This window comes from Balaenoptera acutorostrata, chromosome 1 (assembly GCF_949987535.1).
Source record: "Balaenoptera acutorostrata chromosome 1, mBalAcu1.1, whole genome shotgun sequence".
In the NCBI taxonomy this organism is placed as follows: Eukaryota; Metazoa; Chordata; class Mammalia; order Artiodactyla; family Balaenopteridae; genus Balaenoptera; species Balaenoptera acutorostrata.
The window spans coordinates 167,402,452-167,421,775 of NC_080064.1; the positions used below are offsets into that span (position 1 = coordinate 167,402,452).

The 19,324-nt window shown below is 33.4% G+C and overlaps 1 protein-coding gene across 14 annotated transcripts in view; it reads right to left on the reverse strand.

Annotated features, from left to right (window-relative positions):
• Positions 1-19,324, reverse strand: part of CDC42BPA (CDC42 binding protein kinase alpha) — a 322,438-nt gene that overhangs the window by 38,778 nt on the left and 264,336 nt on the right. For 5 of the 14 annotated variants that reach the window (XM_007167184.2, XM_007167178.2, XM_007167177.2 and 2 more), the window contains 3 exons: positions 12,919-12,957; positions 5,789-5,893; positions 1,809-1,892 (listed from right to left, as the gene is read on the reverse strand). In XM_007167184.2, coding sequence (XP_007167246.2) covers positions 1,809-1,892; positions 5,789-5,893; positions 12,919-12,957 — 228 coding nt within the window. The remainder of the gene's footprint in view (positions 1-1,808; positions 1,893-5,788; positions 5,894-12,918; positions 12,958-19,324) is intronic. The other 9 variants (XM_007167189.2, XM_007167183.2, XM_007167180.2 and 6 more) reach the window with 3 other exon arrangements.

Here is a 19,324-nt window from a genome sequence, read left to right on the forward strand (position 1 = left end):
TTAATTTTTAATTTCACCAATTATAAATAAGGTTGGACATTTCTTCACATGCTTGCTGACCATCAGGATTTCCTTTTATGGGAATTACTTATATTATTTGCCAGATTTTCAACTGGATTTCTAATCTTTTTCACATGCAGTTACAGGAGTTTCTTATATACTGTGTTCTAGAAATGAATCCCTTACTGGTGTTAAACACTGCAAATATCCTCTACTAGTCTGTCATCACTTATTAACCACCTATTAACAATGTTTTCAATGTACAAAGATCTTTAATTTTAATGTAGTAAAGTCCATCAATATTTTCACCTTATGATTGTGATTTGAGATCTTATTTTCATTACCTAGTCACAAAGCAATTCTACATTTTCTCCTATGTATGTATGTTTAATTTTTAAAATCAAATTAATACATGTATATAGTTTTAAGAGTAAACAGTATCACAATCCTTATAACAAAAACAGAAGTACCCCTTTGCCCCAAGTCGTCCTTCCTAGGGGCAATTTCCTTTAACCCTGTTAGCTATTTACTTCTATCAGCAGAACGAATTTTAGGGTTCAGAGTTCTTTTTTCTCAACACTTTGAACATACTTCTTGTCTTCCTGCATCTCGTTGCTGTTGAGAAGACCAATATCAATTTGACTTTTGTTTAGATAATCTGCTTTCTCTTTGAAAGTTTTTAGAATTTTCTCTTGATCTATGATATCCTTAAATTTTGCTATAATGTGTCCAAGTGTGAATGTTTTCTTACCTACTCTTTTTAGCACATAATAATGTATTTCAGTATGAGGATTTCCATCTTTATTTCTGGGAAATATTAGGTCATTATTTCTTTAAGTATTTCCATCTCTCTATTTTTTCTTTTCTTTTGAAAGCCCTACTATATAGATAGACACTATTTCTGTCTTATAGCTTAACTTTCATATTTTCCACCTCATCTTCCATCTCACAACTTGTTTTTCTGCTACATCCAGTTTGCTCATTCTGCTATTAAAGCCAGTTACTTGAGTTCTTTATTTTAGCAGTTATATTTTCATGTCAAGCACCTGGAAATTATTTTTCTTTATAAGTACCTTATCTTGACCCATGTTGCCAACTTACTTCCTTTCTTACCTCTTTGAACATATTTATTATGCTTATTTTAAATTCATGCTCTGTCTAGCCTCAAAATTTTATCTAGCATAGATTATTCAGTTTGTTGCTTTCTTTTATACCAGTTATACTTTGGTATATTTTATTAGTTTTTCAGATCCATCAATCTGTCTCTCATTCTGGGGTTTACCCGAAGTTTACGTTCGGTGGATGGAGAGTTCCAATTTCTAGAATTTCTTTGTAGGAGTTTGAGATAAGCAACTAAATCTTCATGTTCTACCATATACAATACTTTGGACATGGTCATGTTGAATGGGATGAAAAAAAAAAAAATGACCTGAATTTTTCTCTAAACATTTCTCTTTCTAAGTGGTTTATTAAGCTCAATTTTAGATTCTTCCACAAGTGGCCTCAACTTAATGCCTTCCTTACAGTACATACTCCAAGCACTACTCCTTGCTGTAACAGACTTCAAAACACTGAATTTAAGAAGATGGAAGTAAAACAAAACAAACTTTGCATGTTTGTTCTACCTTTCTTAGTGGTGATTATTTCCATTCATACAGAATTTATTCTCTTTCCCAGCTTTTATGTCTATAATTTTGAGGAATCTAATAGTAAAAATCATGGCACATAAAAAAGCAGAAGAAATCCATTCTCTTTCTTTCTTTTTTTTTTTTTTCACAACATACAATGCTTATAACTAGATTGAATACCTTAGGTGGAAAGCCAGTTGAACCAGGGCATCCCTTTTTCCTTAAGGTTGGTGTGTGAACTGGAAGTGGAGTATAGTCTACAGTCTGAATCCAGGGGAAAAGAGGAAATAAATGTCATAAAACACTCCATATATATCAAACATCACTAAAAATAAAAGTAAATACAGCCAAACAAAACAGCAATAAGGAAAAATTATCTCAATGAAGCTAAAATTCTTAGTGTTGATAATTTAAATTTCTGCCTGCAATATCTACAAATAAAATATTTGTTCAATTTATAAAAATTATTTCAGTCTGGAAATTTAAAAATAAATAACTTGTAAAAGAGAACCTGCAGAAGAACACAAGAAAGTCATAGCATGTAGCCTACATAAAAATGAGGATATTAATTTTCAAGTTCAACTGAAAATGCCATATTAATTGTATAAAGTATCTGAAAGTTTTTAAGCAAGATTTATAATCAAAATATTTAGAAGATTCTTTTAACTCCTTTGACTTCTATATACAGAATGCATATTACATATATGGAATACAATTCTGTGGATTTGTGTGTATGTGTGTAGAGAGAAAGAGCGAGAGAGCGCATGCGAGATATAGAGATTGATTGATTGATGGATGGATTGATTGATTAGTGGGATTTTTGTGAAGAAAATAATTTCTAAGAAGGGAGTTAGATTATTTAATATTACTGGAATTCAGAACTGACAGAAATTTAATTACTTGCCATATCTTTATTTTATGGCATATTACTGTAAGATATTTCTTTGAATGAAAGGAACCAGTGATTTTACTGGATGTTATTGTGGAAAAAAAGAGACATCACTTATTAGCAAAGTGTAAAAAAAATACACGAAGAATGACTTCCTTTTAGGATGCTAAGCAAGCAAGCAAGCAAGAGGAAAAAGCTAGCTTTGTGTAAAGTTACAGAATATTCTAAAATATTAAGAGAAAAATGGATGGTCCCTCTTTGCCTTTGTTACTATATAACCTCCAAAAGCCAAATATTTGATACACATGATAGCCTTAAAATGGAATTTAGATGGGCTTCTCAGAGTTTTCAACTTAACTGTGAGTTTAGTTCTAATTTAAATTTAATTTACTTTTAAATAGCTTGAAGAAAGTATTAAACCCAATTTATAATTTAACATTAAAAAAAATAAATATGAAATAAAAGAGATGAATACAAAACCTTTATGAAAGTTAATAAAGGACAATTCATAGGAAACAAAATTGTCACTAGAATTTACATAGAAAGTCCAAGAGAAGTTTTTAGAATTAAAAGGGGTGAAGTAGGGGTGCTGAATCCAAGATCATCACAATTCATAAAGACCAGCAATGCCTAATTTAGAAAACATATTTTAAAGAGATCCCATTCACCATAGCAATAAAAATTTAAGGTTCCTAGGAACAAATCTAACAAGCAATTTGGTGTACATTCGGGAAGAAAATAATGAAACTTTATTGAAGGATATAAAAAAATATCTAAATAATGTTCATAGACGGAAAGGCCCAATATCACAAAGAGATCAGTTCTCCTCAGATAATCTATAAATTCAAATCCAATCAAAAGCTTTACATGGAACCTACAAGCTGAACCTAAAAATCATATGTAAAAACAAAAGGGTCAAGAAGTAAAGGAAGAAGAACAAGGTATGTTGGAGTGGCTGATCATACCAGGTATCAGGAATTATTTGAAGGCTACAATAATTAAGACAATGTGATGTTGGCACAGGAATAGACAAAAAGAACAATGAAAGAGAATAGAGAATCCCAGACAAAAAGAACAATGAAAGAGAATTGAGAATCCCCAAACAGACCCATTTATATAAAGCAGAGATAGATTTACACATCAATGGGGGAAATATAGGAGAGTTGGTGGTTCATACAAGAAAAACATTAGATTAGAACTCCATTTCTCATAATACATAACAACAAATTTTAGTTTGATTAAAGTCCTAAACATGTAAAAGCAAAATTTAAAAACTTTTAGAAGAAAGTATGGAAGAAAATCTTTACAATTGCTGCATAGAGAAGAACTGTTTTAGAAAGACATAAAAAGCAGAAGTCATAAAAGACTGACAAATATGACTAGTTTAAAATAAAAACTGTTGCAAGACAAAAAGATATGACAAATAAGATTTTAAAATAAGCCACAGACTGGAAGAAAATATTTGCAATGCATATAGCCAGCTAGGAATTAGTATCCAGAATATATAAAGAACAATTACAAAACAAGTGGAAAAATAATTTAATAGAACAACAGACAAAAAGACATGAACAGGCAAATCATCGATGGTCAATAAACATATAAAAAGATGTTGAATAACACTTGAGATCAGAGAAATGCAAATTAAAACAAAAATGCCACTCTATACCCATCAAATAGACAAAAGTTAATGTCTGACAGTACCAAGGGTTGGAAGGATGTGGGGAAATAGGGAATTCACTCACACACACACACTGCTGGTGGGAGTGAAAACGGGTCCAACCACTGTGGAAAATAATTTGACAAGATCTAGTTAAAGCTGAAAATACATATTCCACACAACCCAATAATTCCACTTCTAGGTATATATGCTAAACAAACTCTGCACATTTGCAAAAGCAGATAGCTATTAGGATGTTCACTTCAGCAACAACTGTAATAACAAAAAACTGGAAACAACCTAAATATCCAACAACAGGAGAATGGATAAATAGTTGTGGTATATTCATACAATGAAATATTATGCAACAGTTATAATGAATGAACTAAGTAGACATGTATCTGTATAAGATGCAGATAACCTTTGTGTAAAATTTAAATATACAACAAACACTATTATGTATTGTTTATGGATACAAATGAAATAAACATGTAAAAGTAAGGAAGAAAGGGAGTATGTCAATTTCAGGGTATTTAGATATGTCTGAGAAGGGAGAGGGGGAATGGTATAGGGAAGGTTATTTCAACTGTCTGGAATATTTTCTTTCTTTTTAATACAAATTTTGGGGCAAAATGTTCACATATGTTAAATCTGTGGATGGTGGTTATGTGGGTGTTTATAATATTATTTTCTGTATGCTTTAAATATTTTAACATTAAAATAAAAATGCATACACTCAAAATATTAAAACAATGAAAATCTAAAATCAGAGGGTATCATCAACTTAACCAAGTAGTCTATCACAGGGTTGGAAAAAACCAAGTCAGAATCTGACTACAACTCAAACTTCACTTCAGACAGCTTTCAAAATGGGACTATCTGCTTCTACTGGAAAACGAGACACAGCTCTGTCCGATGACCAAATGGGAAACAAGGGGGCCATGTCAGAATTGTAAAGCTTGAGTAAATAACCAGAACTGCATCTGAGGCAGGATAGCATTAACTGAGGAATAATACATCCTTCTGACTTGTTGAGAAAGTTGATCAGTTGGCTGTTTAAAACCACTTACTTACATAAGGTGCAAACACAACACTGTTTTTGCACTATTAAAAGGCATGATTTAAATATTAAAAGGTTGGATGCCTATTGCTGATTAACAGTTAGAATAAACTATTCAGTTGCCAGCAGTGGCAATTTTAAGCTCTACTTATGAAGTAACAGTTATGTCATATCTTATTAGATTGACTAGAAGAATTAAAATATGAGAACGGCACCTGACACTGCCATGTGTCCACAGAGTTTTTATCTGATAATTCCAAAATTCACACAACTCTGTCCTCTTTTCTATATAGCTCTCTACTTAACATAAAGACCACTTTAAAATTAAATAAAATTTCTGTCTATTTTGGGTTGAATTTGGGGGGACCATTTTTTACTTCAGTTTTATAATCCTATCTATATTATCAGTCAAATGTAATGGTCTTCAATATACTGTGACTTATTACACAATACATTTGATTAAAAGAAGAGAGTCAGATTTCACTTGTTTTTGCAAGTCCCTCTTTCCTGACACAAGTGAAAAGTTGGGGAGCAAGACTGCTCCAGTGAGGCACCTTAACTGGCTCAGCTTCACTAGATGTGGAAGGAGATGTGGACCTTGACTGGATGTAAAACTTGACGTTCGGATTCCGTACATATGTGTTCTCAACGGGATCAGTCTAGGAAAATAAGTCAGGAAAAACAAAAACCCAAGAAATCACTTTTAAACAGTGTGCAGCTCTTAGTAAATTTCTGTAAGGCATGATCACGATAACATACTGGAGAAAGGAGAATAACAAACTTTAGTTTGAATATTCACATTAGGGATGTGTCATTATACAAAAGCATAACCACTAGCTTTAAACAAAGGTCAAGATAACAATAGTTAACAAAATGCTCCAATCTTCACCACTGATCTCTTACTTCAAGCTACTGTATGTTCTTTATTTGTATTCCACAAAATAAATCATACATGTGAAATAAATGCAGAGTACTTAATAGAAATATGTACTGCAGATTACAAATAAGTTTGTCCTTGATAAGAATGAAATTTGGTCCTCTACAAGGCATTAGTTGAAAGTAAAAGAAACAAACCTATCAGCTTTGTCACTAAATTAAATTCTCTTTTTATTTTGCAGCAGTAGAAATACTGGCACTTATACTCAGTCGCACCCTTCTAACCAAGTATCTTTAGAAACTGAAGATGCTTTGGGTTAAAATTTAGCATAAAAGATCCTATGGAACACACCGATCAATGATATATATTCAGTTCAGCAATTTTCAAAATTACCAGGATTGGGTTTTTTAAATAAAAGGCAATGAAGACAACTTGGGAAGGTTAGGGAATTTGTTTCAAATATGTTGTGCAGCAAGAACAATGCTTAGGTCAGCATTTATTGGAAATCAGCATTTACTGATTTACAAATCAATAAAAAGAGTAATCAGCTTAAGGATTTTAAACATGTACTAAAAAGGTTTTTAAAAAATTTTTTCTCTATTATTATTATGGTTACTATCTTAGGGACTGGCTAGTGGGCTGGCAAATACTGGAGTAGCCCTCTGCTGGTGCCCACCTGTGGCCTCCCTTGGTGGTGGGCATGGGCAGGTATTCTGGCAAACTGCAAGGCAGGACTTTGGTGGGACCGACTAAGATGGCTGGCAGCCAGGCCTTAAACCTTTAGCTACTGGGTTCAGGAGAATCCAGGACAGGAAGGATCTCAGTAAGGGCATCTAGGGGACCTAGAGTAACAGCTATGTACTAACAGCTAGGAGAGTATTTCAGATTTTAAAAACTGAACCATTGAACAGATGCATCCCAGCTGTATGTCAGCTCTGTGTGTGTGATGTGGATAATTTCATAAAACTAGTATGCCTTATGAGGTGGGAGAGCCAGGCCTGAATCTCAACTGTTGACTCCAAATTCAGTACTCCTTTGGTTGTACCAAGGCAACTCCACAATAGAGATAGTCAAAGCAATTTAGTGACCATGGAGACTGACAATGAACTTTGCTCAGTAACAGGAGAGTAAAAGAAAGAAGAAAATGGGATTCCAGACAAATTTTACCTAGTTCACAATTTTACTGAGGGACAGCCATGGAGAGGGTTATCAACTCAAACTGTTAATCTGAAATATGACCCTAGGTTGGGAATAAGGCAAAATGTCTTTTATTTTCTAAAAATCTACTTCTGGTTTCCCTAAGTTTATATTAATTGCAAGCTGAATAAAAAGTCCATGGGGGAGTAGGTTCTATTAAAATGGAATTGATAAGCAATACTGATACATTTTACACTAATAAGAATTTTAAAACTGACTCAAATAATCAAGAGTTAATGATCTCATAAAGTTTTAAAGAAGTGTCCAAATAGAGGATTTGCTACTTGTAAAAAAATTGGATTATTTAAAAAAAATTTAACGTTCTGACCTGTCACACAAAAGCCTTTAGCCCATAGATTAATTAAAAGACATAAAATCAGAAGTTCCTGTGTGAAGGATAGTGCAGTGTTTAAAAAAGGTGATAAAGAGAATTCAGAAACAACTTGGTTCCATTTTACTTGAAGCAGATTTTAAAATAAGACAGTGATTCTCAATTTTCTGAGAGGAGCAAATTTAATATAACTAATATAGTGGCTTTGTAGCCCTGGGTCCAATTACTTTAAAAATTCTTCAAAAATGAGAAAGGCAAGACATTGGGGTTCCCAATAGTACTGGCTGAAATTTTAAAGCAGGCTTGCTCTTTGTGCCATATGGACACATACTGACAGAAGTTGAACACACTGTTTTATATACTTTCTTGTGCTGAAATTAGAATACACCACTTTAAGCCATTTTGCCAATATGTGCTCTAAAGGGGGGATTCACATCATGAAAATTGTCAAACCTAAAAATCAAGTTGATCATTAAAACATTTACTAGCATGTTTCATGACCCTATGAAAATGTGACATTATGACAGTTTGATATTGGCCAAGAAAAAAAACACTATCACAGTTTAATCTGTGATTACACAAATCAGTGACTCTTAAGGAATGACTGAGGCTTTTAGCACATACCTCTTGGCCCTTCTGAAGAATTACTAGCATTATAAACCTTTTTCTCCTAAAAAATTTAACTCATCAATAAAATGAAAGAAAACAATAGAAATGAGAGCAGATTTTAAAATGATTTTCTTAGCTGAAGGAGGTTAAAACTGGCTTTTCAGAAGTGGAAAACATTTAAATTTTAAAAATAACCCATCCTAATTATAGTAAAATAGAATAATGAAAATTTCCACACTAGCTTTTTGGAGCTTTATGCTCTTAAAGTAAAAATAAATTCCAGAGATTAAACAAAATCAAGACAATTTTGTTTAACAAAATTCAAAGTAAGAAATATTGAAACAATATTTTGAGATGGCATTAACTGACCTTATTAAAGAGTTGAACTATGCCATTTACAATGACGCTGTGATTTAAAAAAAACCATGCATGTATAAATGAAGTTTAAAAATTACCACTTTATTTTCCAAGTGTGTTTCTCATAAAGACAAGGACACAAAAGTTTGGTAAAGATGAATAAACTCATGGCAAAAAAGTCTTGAATATCAAACTTTAAAAAAACTTCCCAGGTCTTTTAAAAGACTCTAGTAGAAGCTAATAGCTAATTAGATTAATAGATTTTAATATTTCATTTCCTTTCTGGATTACTACCAGTGTAAACAATATCTCAAAAGAGGTTACCAGTAACAAGAAAAATACAATATCACTTACATATTCTCTTCATCAAAGTGTTAACCCCAACACGACTATGGTTTTCAAGATGTTATTAATTTTATCTATAATTACATGCTTACCAATGTGTTTATAATTAATTTGTAATTCTAGTTGCTAAAAAGCAATTAATTTTACTAAACTTTCAGAATACTCAATGACTATACGCCAGGATATACAGAGAGCCTAAAATTAATTTTAATAATTGGCAATGATTCAGATATAAAAATGACAGCAAAGCAACTGATTAATAGCATATTAATTACTTTTACCTTTGAAACAAATATAATCACTAATATTATATTAAAGCCAAGGAAGTTAAAAATTCTTTGTATTATAAAAAAAATTACAGCATTAAATGTAAGCAATGACTTGAATTAATAACGCAAGAAAAGCTAATAAATATGATATACATCAATAGCAGTGATATCTTAATTCATAACTGGGTTTATGATTATAGAAAGAATAATAAAATAGGGAAAATAATAAGGAACAATAGCTAATATTAATTGGACAGTATATTTTGATATAATCCAAAGGAAGATCTTGGAAACAAATCTTAACTGAATAGTATAAGCAATTCACTCAATATTTATAAGCTGCCATCTACTGAGAAAAATAAGAAACCTCTTCATGTAAATGTGATTTTTTTTCTGTTTTTTGATTAACTGATTCTTTTTCTAAGTAAACATACTTTAAGGAGTTATTCCGATGAATAGGTATTAGAAACATCTACTCTAATGTCAGTTTTACTTACTGCTCTACTGCTTGGGAAAAAAAAAGCAGAAAAACTGAATCTCAGTGTATTGTCCATAATGCATAACACTGCCATGTAAAAAGTCCATAATGTTTCCTGAATATATTAGGACTTCTCTAATGAATAAACCACAAAATGTATTTTTAGAGCAGTATGGTATTATAAAATAGAAAAGTTTTTTTCCACCTTGGCTCACATCTGATTTTTAGATGACCCACTAATCAAGAATTTCTCAAATTATGCAATATGGCCTTCTTATAAATAAAAAAAGGATCAAAAACTACTTATTTTGAACATGTATCAACGGGTCTTTTCTACTCCAAAAATAATTATAGATTTGAACAAGTACAAATAGCAAAACATTCATATAAGAAACCTGGTTTTAAAATAAAAAGATACCAACACTTGATACGAATTTGATATAGATTAAAAAATAGCTTACATCTAACATGTTGTTTTGTACTGGTAAATAAAAAACTCTAGGTTAACAGAAAAAATCCAGTTTTCATCAATTTTCTTTATCCTGTAGCTGGGAGTATTTTAGAAACAAAGTGGCAGGTAATCCAAGTTTTTAATATTCAGAAACACTTTATAACTCAAGCTTTTAGTGATATAGTTATTTCTGTTAATTGTTCTTATGATTAAAAACAGTATTGGACATTGTCTATGTCATTTGGACAACAGTAAATATATTTTATCATTCTAAAACAAATAATAAATTACTGAATGTTATGACTAGTAAATGTAATCTTACTAGTTACAAATAATATAACTTGTTTCTCTTTATGAAAATTTCTCCTTAAGTTATTTTCAATTTATTGATTTGAATATCTACTCTGGAGAATTTACACATGTTCTAAGAAAACACAAAAGAAAGTCCAGCTACATGTTGGCTATTTACAATTTCTGCTTTAAATTCTGAAGGAATAATCTAATAGATACTCAGTGTTTCTCACTATTAATGAAAACACTATGAACCTTTCCATAACCATCTGTATTCAGACATTAATAATGACATTAATAACAAATCTTTCTTACACTATGATTAATTAAATAATGCCACTTAAAAAGAGCATTATTTAAATTGTAAATGAGGCTTTAGAGCACATGGGAAATACAAATATATACCTCATTTATACGATATTTCATTCAGAGAATTTTAAATTTATGAAAGTATTGTACATTTCTTGTCTAAAAACACAGTATGTAACATAAAATTGTATGCCACTGTTAGATTCAAGGCCACTGTTAGGAATGGTAACTATTTGTGCCCTACTGTTTTCATGGATGTTCCCAGGGACTATTAAGGTTCCTCACTATTCTATGTTTCTATTTAACTGTTGAATAATTGGTAATTCTTCAGTCATCTCCCTCACAGACATTACCACTTTTAAGTGGCTGACTTCTTATCTGTCAAATACTCAATAAAGGAAAAATTAAAGGAAGCCTGGAAAGCAAATTACCAAGCCTATCACATCTGCATTTTAAAAAATCATATGTAATTATAAGTCATTAGGCTCTGGTTAAGTGTGACTTATTTATATTCTATAGAATAAAAATGTAGACTAAATAGCAGGGGTCTTATAACAGCTATTTCCCTCAAAATTTTTTCCTATTTAAAGACTCACAGAAATGTTCTGGGTGGTCAAAGCCCCCAGAAGTCTACAAGGTAAGAGACATAACTAATCTATGATAAATTTAACCAGGAAAACAAAATCTCTCTGAATGATAAATTCGTTGAAAAGCAAACAGATAAAAATGTAGTCAATCCACAGGCTAATGATTTGAACCTAATATAACGGGGCACACAACATCTTGGTCTTCCCTTTTAGAGGTTATATGATACCAATGAACATATATTCAGATTGGATAAATCCAAAAATCCAATGGTTTTAACTCTGTACAAATGTCAAAATAATCAATAAGTCAGTTGACCAGCAATCTTTTCATAAACCTCATTAATTAATGAGATATCAGTTGAAGTTGAAGTTCTACTGGCCATACCACTGGTATCTGAAACTGCTGATTCATTGTTAAACAGTAGTTTGAAAACATGCGCTATATTAGGGTTAATCGTGTTCATTTTACAATCAACCCTCCATCACACCAGAAAGATAAGAGTACAGGAAGCAGTGGGTCACTCTATTGCTTACCATGCCTTCCATAAACCAGATAATTCCCTGATTTAGAACTTTCCCAGTCTGAAATTCTGGATTTAAGGTGTTGATCAATACCAATGATCATGAAGCTGACAAGTAGAAATTTTAAATTTGTATCTATCACAGATTTTCCTTTTTAATGTTGTTATTTACATTGCATATGAAAACCAGAGCAAACAGTGTCAGCTAGCTTCTCAACTAGTGAGTTTGAATGTGTGTATATTGGTGTTTGGGTGGAGGCTGCTTTCGAAAAATTTGAGACCTTTTCACAAACAGATTCCCCACTCTGGGCACATCAGAATCTTGCAGGATAGAGGTAGAGAGGTAGTGTCTGGCCCATTTCAGATTGAGAAACACTGAACTAGCCTTAGCATAGGAAGATGTTTATAGCTTGTTATCAATACATGTATAAGTAATGCTAAAATTTTTTTTAAATCTTGGAAATATCTTAGAATATAAACGATTTATTACCAACATCATTGCCTCGAAACTCTAAATACAAGATATTTAGGAATATAACTTAGAACTACATTAAAAAATCTATCAAAGGTTTCTCCAGAACTGATTTACATAAAATTATCATCAGTAAGATCTATACCTTATCCCAAATCTTTTTTGAATTTTGCATAATATGAATTATCAAGCTTTCTTTCTACGTAATTAAAATTTCTAAGAATCTCCACATAATTGCTTACATCAGATTATTTAGAAACTCATTTACTTTGTATGTGACCAACTTAGAAAGCATACTTTAGGATCACTCTTTTACCCAATCAAAATAAAAAAGATACCTTATAATTTTAGTAGTTTGGTTACAGAAATTTATATGAACATTCCTGAAGCTTTGCGGCCAAAGCCAAAAAAGAAAAAAAAAAAAAGTACAGAAAAGCAGAGTAGCAATAGCAGGAGCAGCAGCACAAAGCATGCAATAAATGTAATAATACACCACGAAAACAGTAGCATGTACTGCAACCACAGGCAAAAAGGATAAGAGATAGGGGTAGAGGGCATCGGACGGGCACACAAGTGCAGTAGTCTCTTACACGTCTGCCTTTGCTAGCTGGAGTACAGGATGGAGAGCGCTTCAACAAAGAAAGGAGAATACTACGTTACAAATACTTACACATGTGACTCTCAATGACTAATACTGTATTAACAGACAAAGTATATAAACATACATATAAAGACACATTTTTGATAGGTTGAAAGTACATGTATTTTCAGGAAAAGCTGGAAGACAGGAAAGTAAAGAAACAGTTCCTCAGGCTAGGTCTAAGAGTGGTAATAAAGTTTTTCACTGGACCTTGCACAAACAGTCACCCACCAAATAATGGTCCATCAAGCTATGGCCAATTTCTTTTCTGGAAAGGTTTGTAGTGGCAACTTGAAATGGGAGCACAAAAAGGTCTAAATAACTCTAATTTAGTGCTAGTAAGCATTTAACAAAATATTTAATTAACTAGTCTTGCTTCAGACATTTATCTACCAAATTCTTGCTCTTTTCAAAGATGACTCTTTTCAATGATAAGAGCTAAATTAGGCCTTCAGAACTACTGATGTTGAATTAAAACAAAAAGTTACTTCAACAATATTGTCCATCCTGACTAGACATTAGGCTTAATCAAGAGAGGGAGGGACCGTCACCTTTCTGACATTAAAGAATTAAGTAATTCAGAAAAAGTAACAATAAGTAGATAATTATATAGAAATATTTTTCAAGTTTTTGAAATTTGTGATGCTCAAGTAATAGAGTTTCACAAATATATACCATCTCTACTCAGGCAATTTCCTATATTCAATTCAACCTGACATTTACTGAGTGTTTACAATATGTCAGGTACTTAAAAGATAAAGAGGGTATGGCAGTTCACAGACTGGTGGGGGAGACATGATGCCATCAAAAATGTGACAAATGCTATAATAAGGACATGTACGAAGTTTGTATGGGAACCTGGAGGAGGGATGTACAAGATTTTTATGGGGACCTAGACGAGGGAATTTATAAACTGAGTCTACAGGAGTTACAGAAGATTTCAGAGAAAACCTCAAGGATAAGAAACATCACTCAAGATGATCAGTTTTACTTGTACAATAGCTCTGACAGATTGGTACACAGGAACTATTATTTCTTTCTGTAGGAAATTGGGATGGAAGGTGACTTAAACACTGTGTCCCAAAGAGTTAATAGCAAACCAGGATTAGAAAGTCTGCAGATTTCTCAACAGGTTCTTCTTAGTCCAGTTCGTCTTCCGTTACGGTGGAGGCTAAAGTCTCAGGTTCAAACCTGGTTATATTCCTTCAGTGATTAACAGGAAGTATCTGTCTCCCTCCACACTCCCCCAAACCAAACAACCAAACATTAAATAACTCAACCCTCAACCCTTCCTCTAACATTTAATCTCTCCCTTCTCTTCCTTAATGATAATAGCTAACCTTTATCATGTGTAAAATATGTACACGTACTTTTCAAAGTACTTTACATATATTAACCTTTTTAATCCTCATAGAAGGATTAATATAAGGTAGGTATTATGATCCCAATTCTAAACATGAAGAAAACAGATTAACTTGCAACAGGTCACAAAACTGGTTAAGTGGTAGAGTTAGGATCCAAACCTTCTCAGTCAGATTTCTCAAAATGGTATACTATCACTGTCTCTACTTCCTAGCCTCTCAATTCACTTCTCAATACTGTACAATTTGGCTTCTGCTTTGATCGCCCTAATGAAATGCTGATAAGATCAGTAGCTCCTGTTTGTCCTATGGTACCAGGTATCTCTGGCTGTACCTGAGGCTGCTGACCATTCCCTCTTAAAACTCTGTACTCCCTTAGTTTTCGTGACACGACACTTTCCTGAGTCATCCCCTGTGACCACGGCTCCTCCTTCTCTTACGTGGAGTCCTATTCCTCCACACCCATCTCAATGTGAGAGATCCCAGGTTTCTGTTCTGACTTACTACTTTTCTCTTGCTATGATCTCTCCCTGGGAGATCTCAATCTACTTGCAACTATGTTGATCATTCCCAAATTTCTACTGCTAGTTCACTCCTTTTCCTTAACCTTCTGACTCATCTAGAAAACTATCTGCTGGACATTTCCACATGGATGTCCCTCAGGCACCTCAAACTTAACTTGTCCAAAAGGAAACTGGTCACCTTTCTCCTCTGTTAAGCCTTTTAATAATTATTACATATAGGACTGATTAAATCTAAGCTCCATAATATCTCCTTTATATTCCTATGATATGCAGTCCATATCTTTTATTATTGTACTTCTCCCATTGGTGTTATAATTATTTAGATGTTTGTCTTTTCCATCAGACTCAGATCCTTAAGGGCCGGAAATACTGTATTATGCTTAGCATAAAGCTTGTAAATTTTAAAATTCTTCGTAAATATTGAATGAATCCTTCTGAAATTCTACAATATTTAACCTAAATATTTCTTATGGCATTTATCATTTTCTACTTCACATAATACATTAACTGTGTATTTTTTTCTAATAATAAGATAAGCATTTTGAGGTCTACTTCTAAGTCTGATTTATCTTAGCATCTACCACTGTGCACAGCAGATACTCCTAAAGTCTAGAGTATGTTAAAACCATGAGAAAGAGCATGAATAGCTCAAAATAAACTATATTACCACTATACCAAAAACAAGTTAGAATGTCTCTCAAAACTATCTTTGCATATGAAGGACAACAAGTTTTCTAAGCTGGCATTTAGTATCACTAAGCTAAGAGTGATACTAAATCACCATTGTAATAATGTTCTTCTCCAGGTGGCTACCTAGAAATCAGACCATTTTTATATTTTCAATAGAAAACAGCAAATTACACTTGCCTGATGGTGTAATTAGAGGAAAACACACACACTCTTATATATACCCACACATACCACGGTTTTCTATAAACGCTGAAACTGATCTCATAGCAAGCATTGGAAACCAGTACATTTTCTTAATATGCAATCATATACCTTTTTATATCTAGGTCTATAAATTGCCACCAGAACTTTAAGGCTGATTATGGAAGGTAAGCACGGTAAGCAGAAACCAAAAGAAGTAATTTATCTTGTGGACACAGAATTTGGCTAATAGATTTTAAGGTTCAGTTAATGAATTCCAGAGGTCTTATTTAATAAAATACCGAAGAGGTAAAAGACTATGTAGTCATGGTTCTTTCCTCTAGTTACCCATATATATTATTGATATAATATATGATATATAATATACAATATAACATACTACCTAAATTAGAGAAGAATGGCATATGCCAATCTTCTGAAATGTGAGAGTTTCAAGTCAGGTTGTGTTAACATGTGGAAATTTAAAAAAACAAGTATTAAAGGAGGAAATTATAGAAATGTTATAATTTCTCAGAAGGATCTAGGCCTAGCTTTGGTCATAGGATTAAAAACTCTTTACAACACATGTTTTAGAAATTTGTCTTCCATTGATTCTCACGTGTGATCAACTTTTCCCAGATACAGCTAAACCTATGCTGCCAAGCCCAGATTTCTGTGATTGGTTATGACAGAATATGAAAGAACCTAGGAGGGAGAACAATGTTAAAGGCAAGACATAAATGAAGGAACCTAGGAGCCAGGACTGAAATTATATATTTTGGGACATCTTAGTAAGCTTCTATATAAGGCCAAGACCAAGAGTAGAACTCAGCTTGCCAATGCTCCCAGGCTACTCTTCTCTTAATATGCCAGAATGCAAGAAAAGAACACGATATTAGGAGTACTGGACAGTTGGACTAAAGGTACTATCTCTATTCCTTTATGTCTGACCCTTATATTCTAGAGCTTTAATTCCTTGATTTACTCTTTTCCTCAGTACACTAGAGTAAGACAACCTCCAAAAAGCAAGCTGATACATTCGCATTTGCCAGATAAATGGGCAAATTCCATTTTTGTGAACTTAGGCTAAATGAACAGAGTACAGAACTGTAATTTAATAAAACTCAAAACTTACCTAGCATATGTTTCATATATATGACAATATGTTTATCAAATATAAACAGCAACTCATTCATTTATATAACTATAACTAGTATTCCTTGAATATAGTCAAGTCAAGCATTTTGGGAAGGAGCATTTTGAGAAGGAGAAAATGAACTGAAAAGAATGGGAGGTTCCTGTAAGCTTAGTCTGATGATCCCTGGATCTGCTATCATGGGAATGAAGGGAACAGATGGGGGAAAACCTAAGCTGCTGAGCTCCATTTCCTCCCCCCACCTGCAACCTGCAGGATGACGCTGGGCCTAATATGCAGTATCACAGGCAGTCTAGGATTGGGCACGTGGGGTTGAGAAGAAAGATGAGGGTAAAAGAGGAAATAATTTCCACAGCAGAAGGGATCCTGGTATCTGTTTGACTGCTATCTCAGTAACTCATATGGGAGTGCCTTACCCAAGGGACCACTAATCAAAATGGTCTCACTTTCTTTCAAAATTAACTCACCCCCCGCCCCTTTTATCTGCCCTAAAGAATGCCATGTAACCCTTTTGTCAACACTTCCCTATTACTCCAAAGACTGAGAATCCTAAAAAGTCACTCTCACTAATGGGAGAGTAACCTATCTACTAGTGGGAGTGCTGTGGTAAATAATTACTGAAACCACTGGACTAAAGATCTTCTAAGGTTCTCTTCTCCTTGAAAAGTCTATTATTCTACATGTAGAAAACTCCAAACGCTGAGTTACAGAAGCAGAATGTTGAGAATGTATTCTGCTGTGCCTGAGTCAGAGGGAAGGAGGGACTGGTGTTACATATACTCTTTCTCTTCTGTCAAGAGCTGTCTAAACAGTGTAACTTAAAAGGAAAGCATCTTGTTCCGAATGTCTTCCCATATTGCCCCAAATCCTAGCATTCATCTGAATTTTGAATAACAGGCAAAACATACTGAGGAAAAATTAGAGGTAGGAGAGTGATTAGGTGTACTGTTTAAGTAAAAGAATTATAGTTTTAATAGGCCTGTGTGGGAGGGTTAAGGAAAAAACTAGAAGGTAATTTTGGGGGAGGGGCGGCACTGGTGATAAAGCTCTGAAGAATCGGAGGGCAGTATGAGGGCACTAGGTTACTGGGGGCAGGTGGAGAAGGTCAATGATGTGTGGACACAAAAGAAAACTTCATTTGTGCAATTTTGCTTAAAACTAACCTTATTCCCTCCTATACCTACAAATTCCACTGCAATTCAACATAATCTTTTTCTTTTCTATACCAATGAGATAGAAAACAGAAAAGAATGAGCAGAGGATGTGTCCTATGGATTAGTTAAGAGACAGTCTACTTAGTTTAGAGCGCAGTCGCATATTTTAAACAGCATGCACAACAACGTAACTAGTTTGGGCACAAAGAACAATCAAGATTTATTTTAATCCTTAAGAATCCACATGCCTAAGAGAAAGGAAGCTACAGAACTTAAGTTTTATACAAAACATCTTGGATGCTGAACCCAAGCATGCCAAAGATTGAATACCATGATTCAAAACAACATTCTATTATGACTTTGAAGGTGAAACGGATGATAATGCTGGGAAGGGTGGTCACAGTTACAAAGTATGAAGAGAAATAAGAGGTGTATGCCATAAAATATGAATTAAGAATACAAAATATTTTTTTAAATGGGAGGTTACTGCTGGCCTTTGCCCTGACACGTAAAAATCATTTCCAGTGGTAATGTGATTCAACAGGAGGAAAGTATAGTGATGCACATTGGTGGTAAGTGGAAGGCTGAGTGGTGAAGAGCTAAGAAAGTACTTAAGTGAAATTGAACTTGTGGACAAGAAAGGAAGCTAAAGAGAACACAGCAATGGAGGGGAACTGGTCTATTAAGAGTAAGGAAATAATAACCAATATTATTGAGGGTATTACATATGCTGTTTCTTTAAATTCTCAAACAACCTTATGAGATTAGTACTATTATTATCCTTGTTTGTCTGATGAGCAAACCAGTGCATAGAAAGGTTAGATAACTTGCTCCTAATTATATACCTAGAAAGTGGCAGAGGCAGGATTTGAATCAACTTAAGTGCTTAAGCAATAAATTGAGAGGAAAGTGCTTAGGAAGCAAATGAGGGAAAAACCACACCCTTGAAGAGCTGGAGCCTGAATCATAAAGATTCAGCAGCCTTTGTGAACTTAGTTTCGGTTTACTTTATAATAGGAGTTCCTTTGTACTACTTTACAATTTACATGTATGTCTGAACTGTATCTATGCTGGGTAATAGTGGGTGAAGGGTAAGAAAGGGTACTTCTGGAGGAAAAGTAAAAGTGGGAAACAGACACTACAGCTGGATGGTGGCAGAAGACAGCATATGAGAGCAGAGATGAGATAGGAGTGGGCTGAGATGTGCTTCTGCTGAGAAGAGCTAACCTATTTACCAAAATACATACTACTCCTGTGTTGCACATTCAAAGATTTTTGTGGGAGAAAAAGG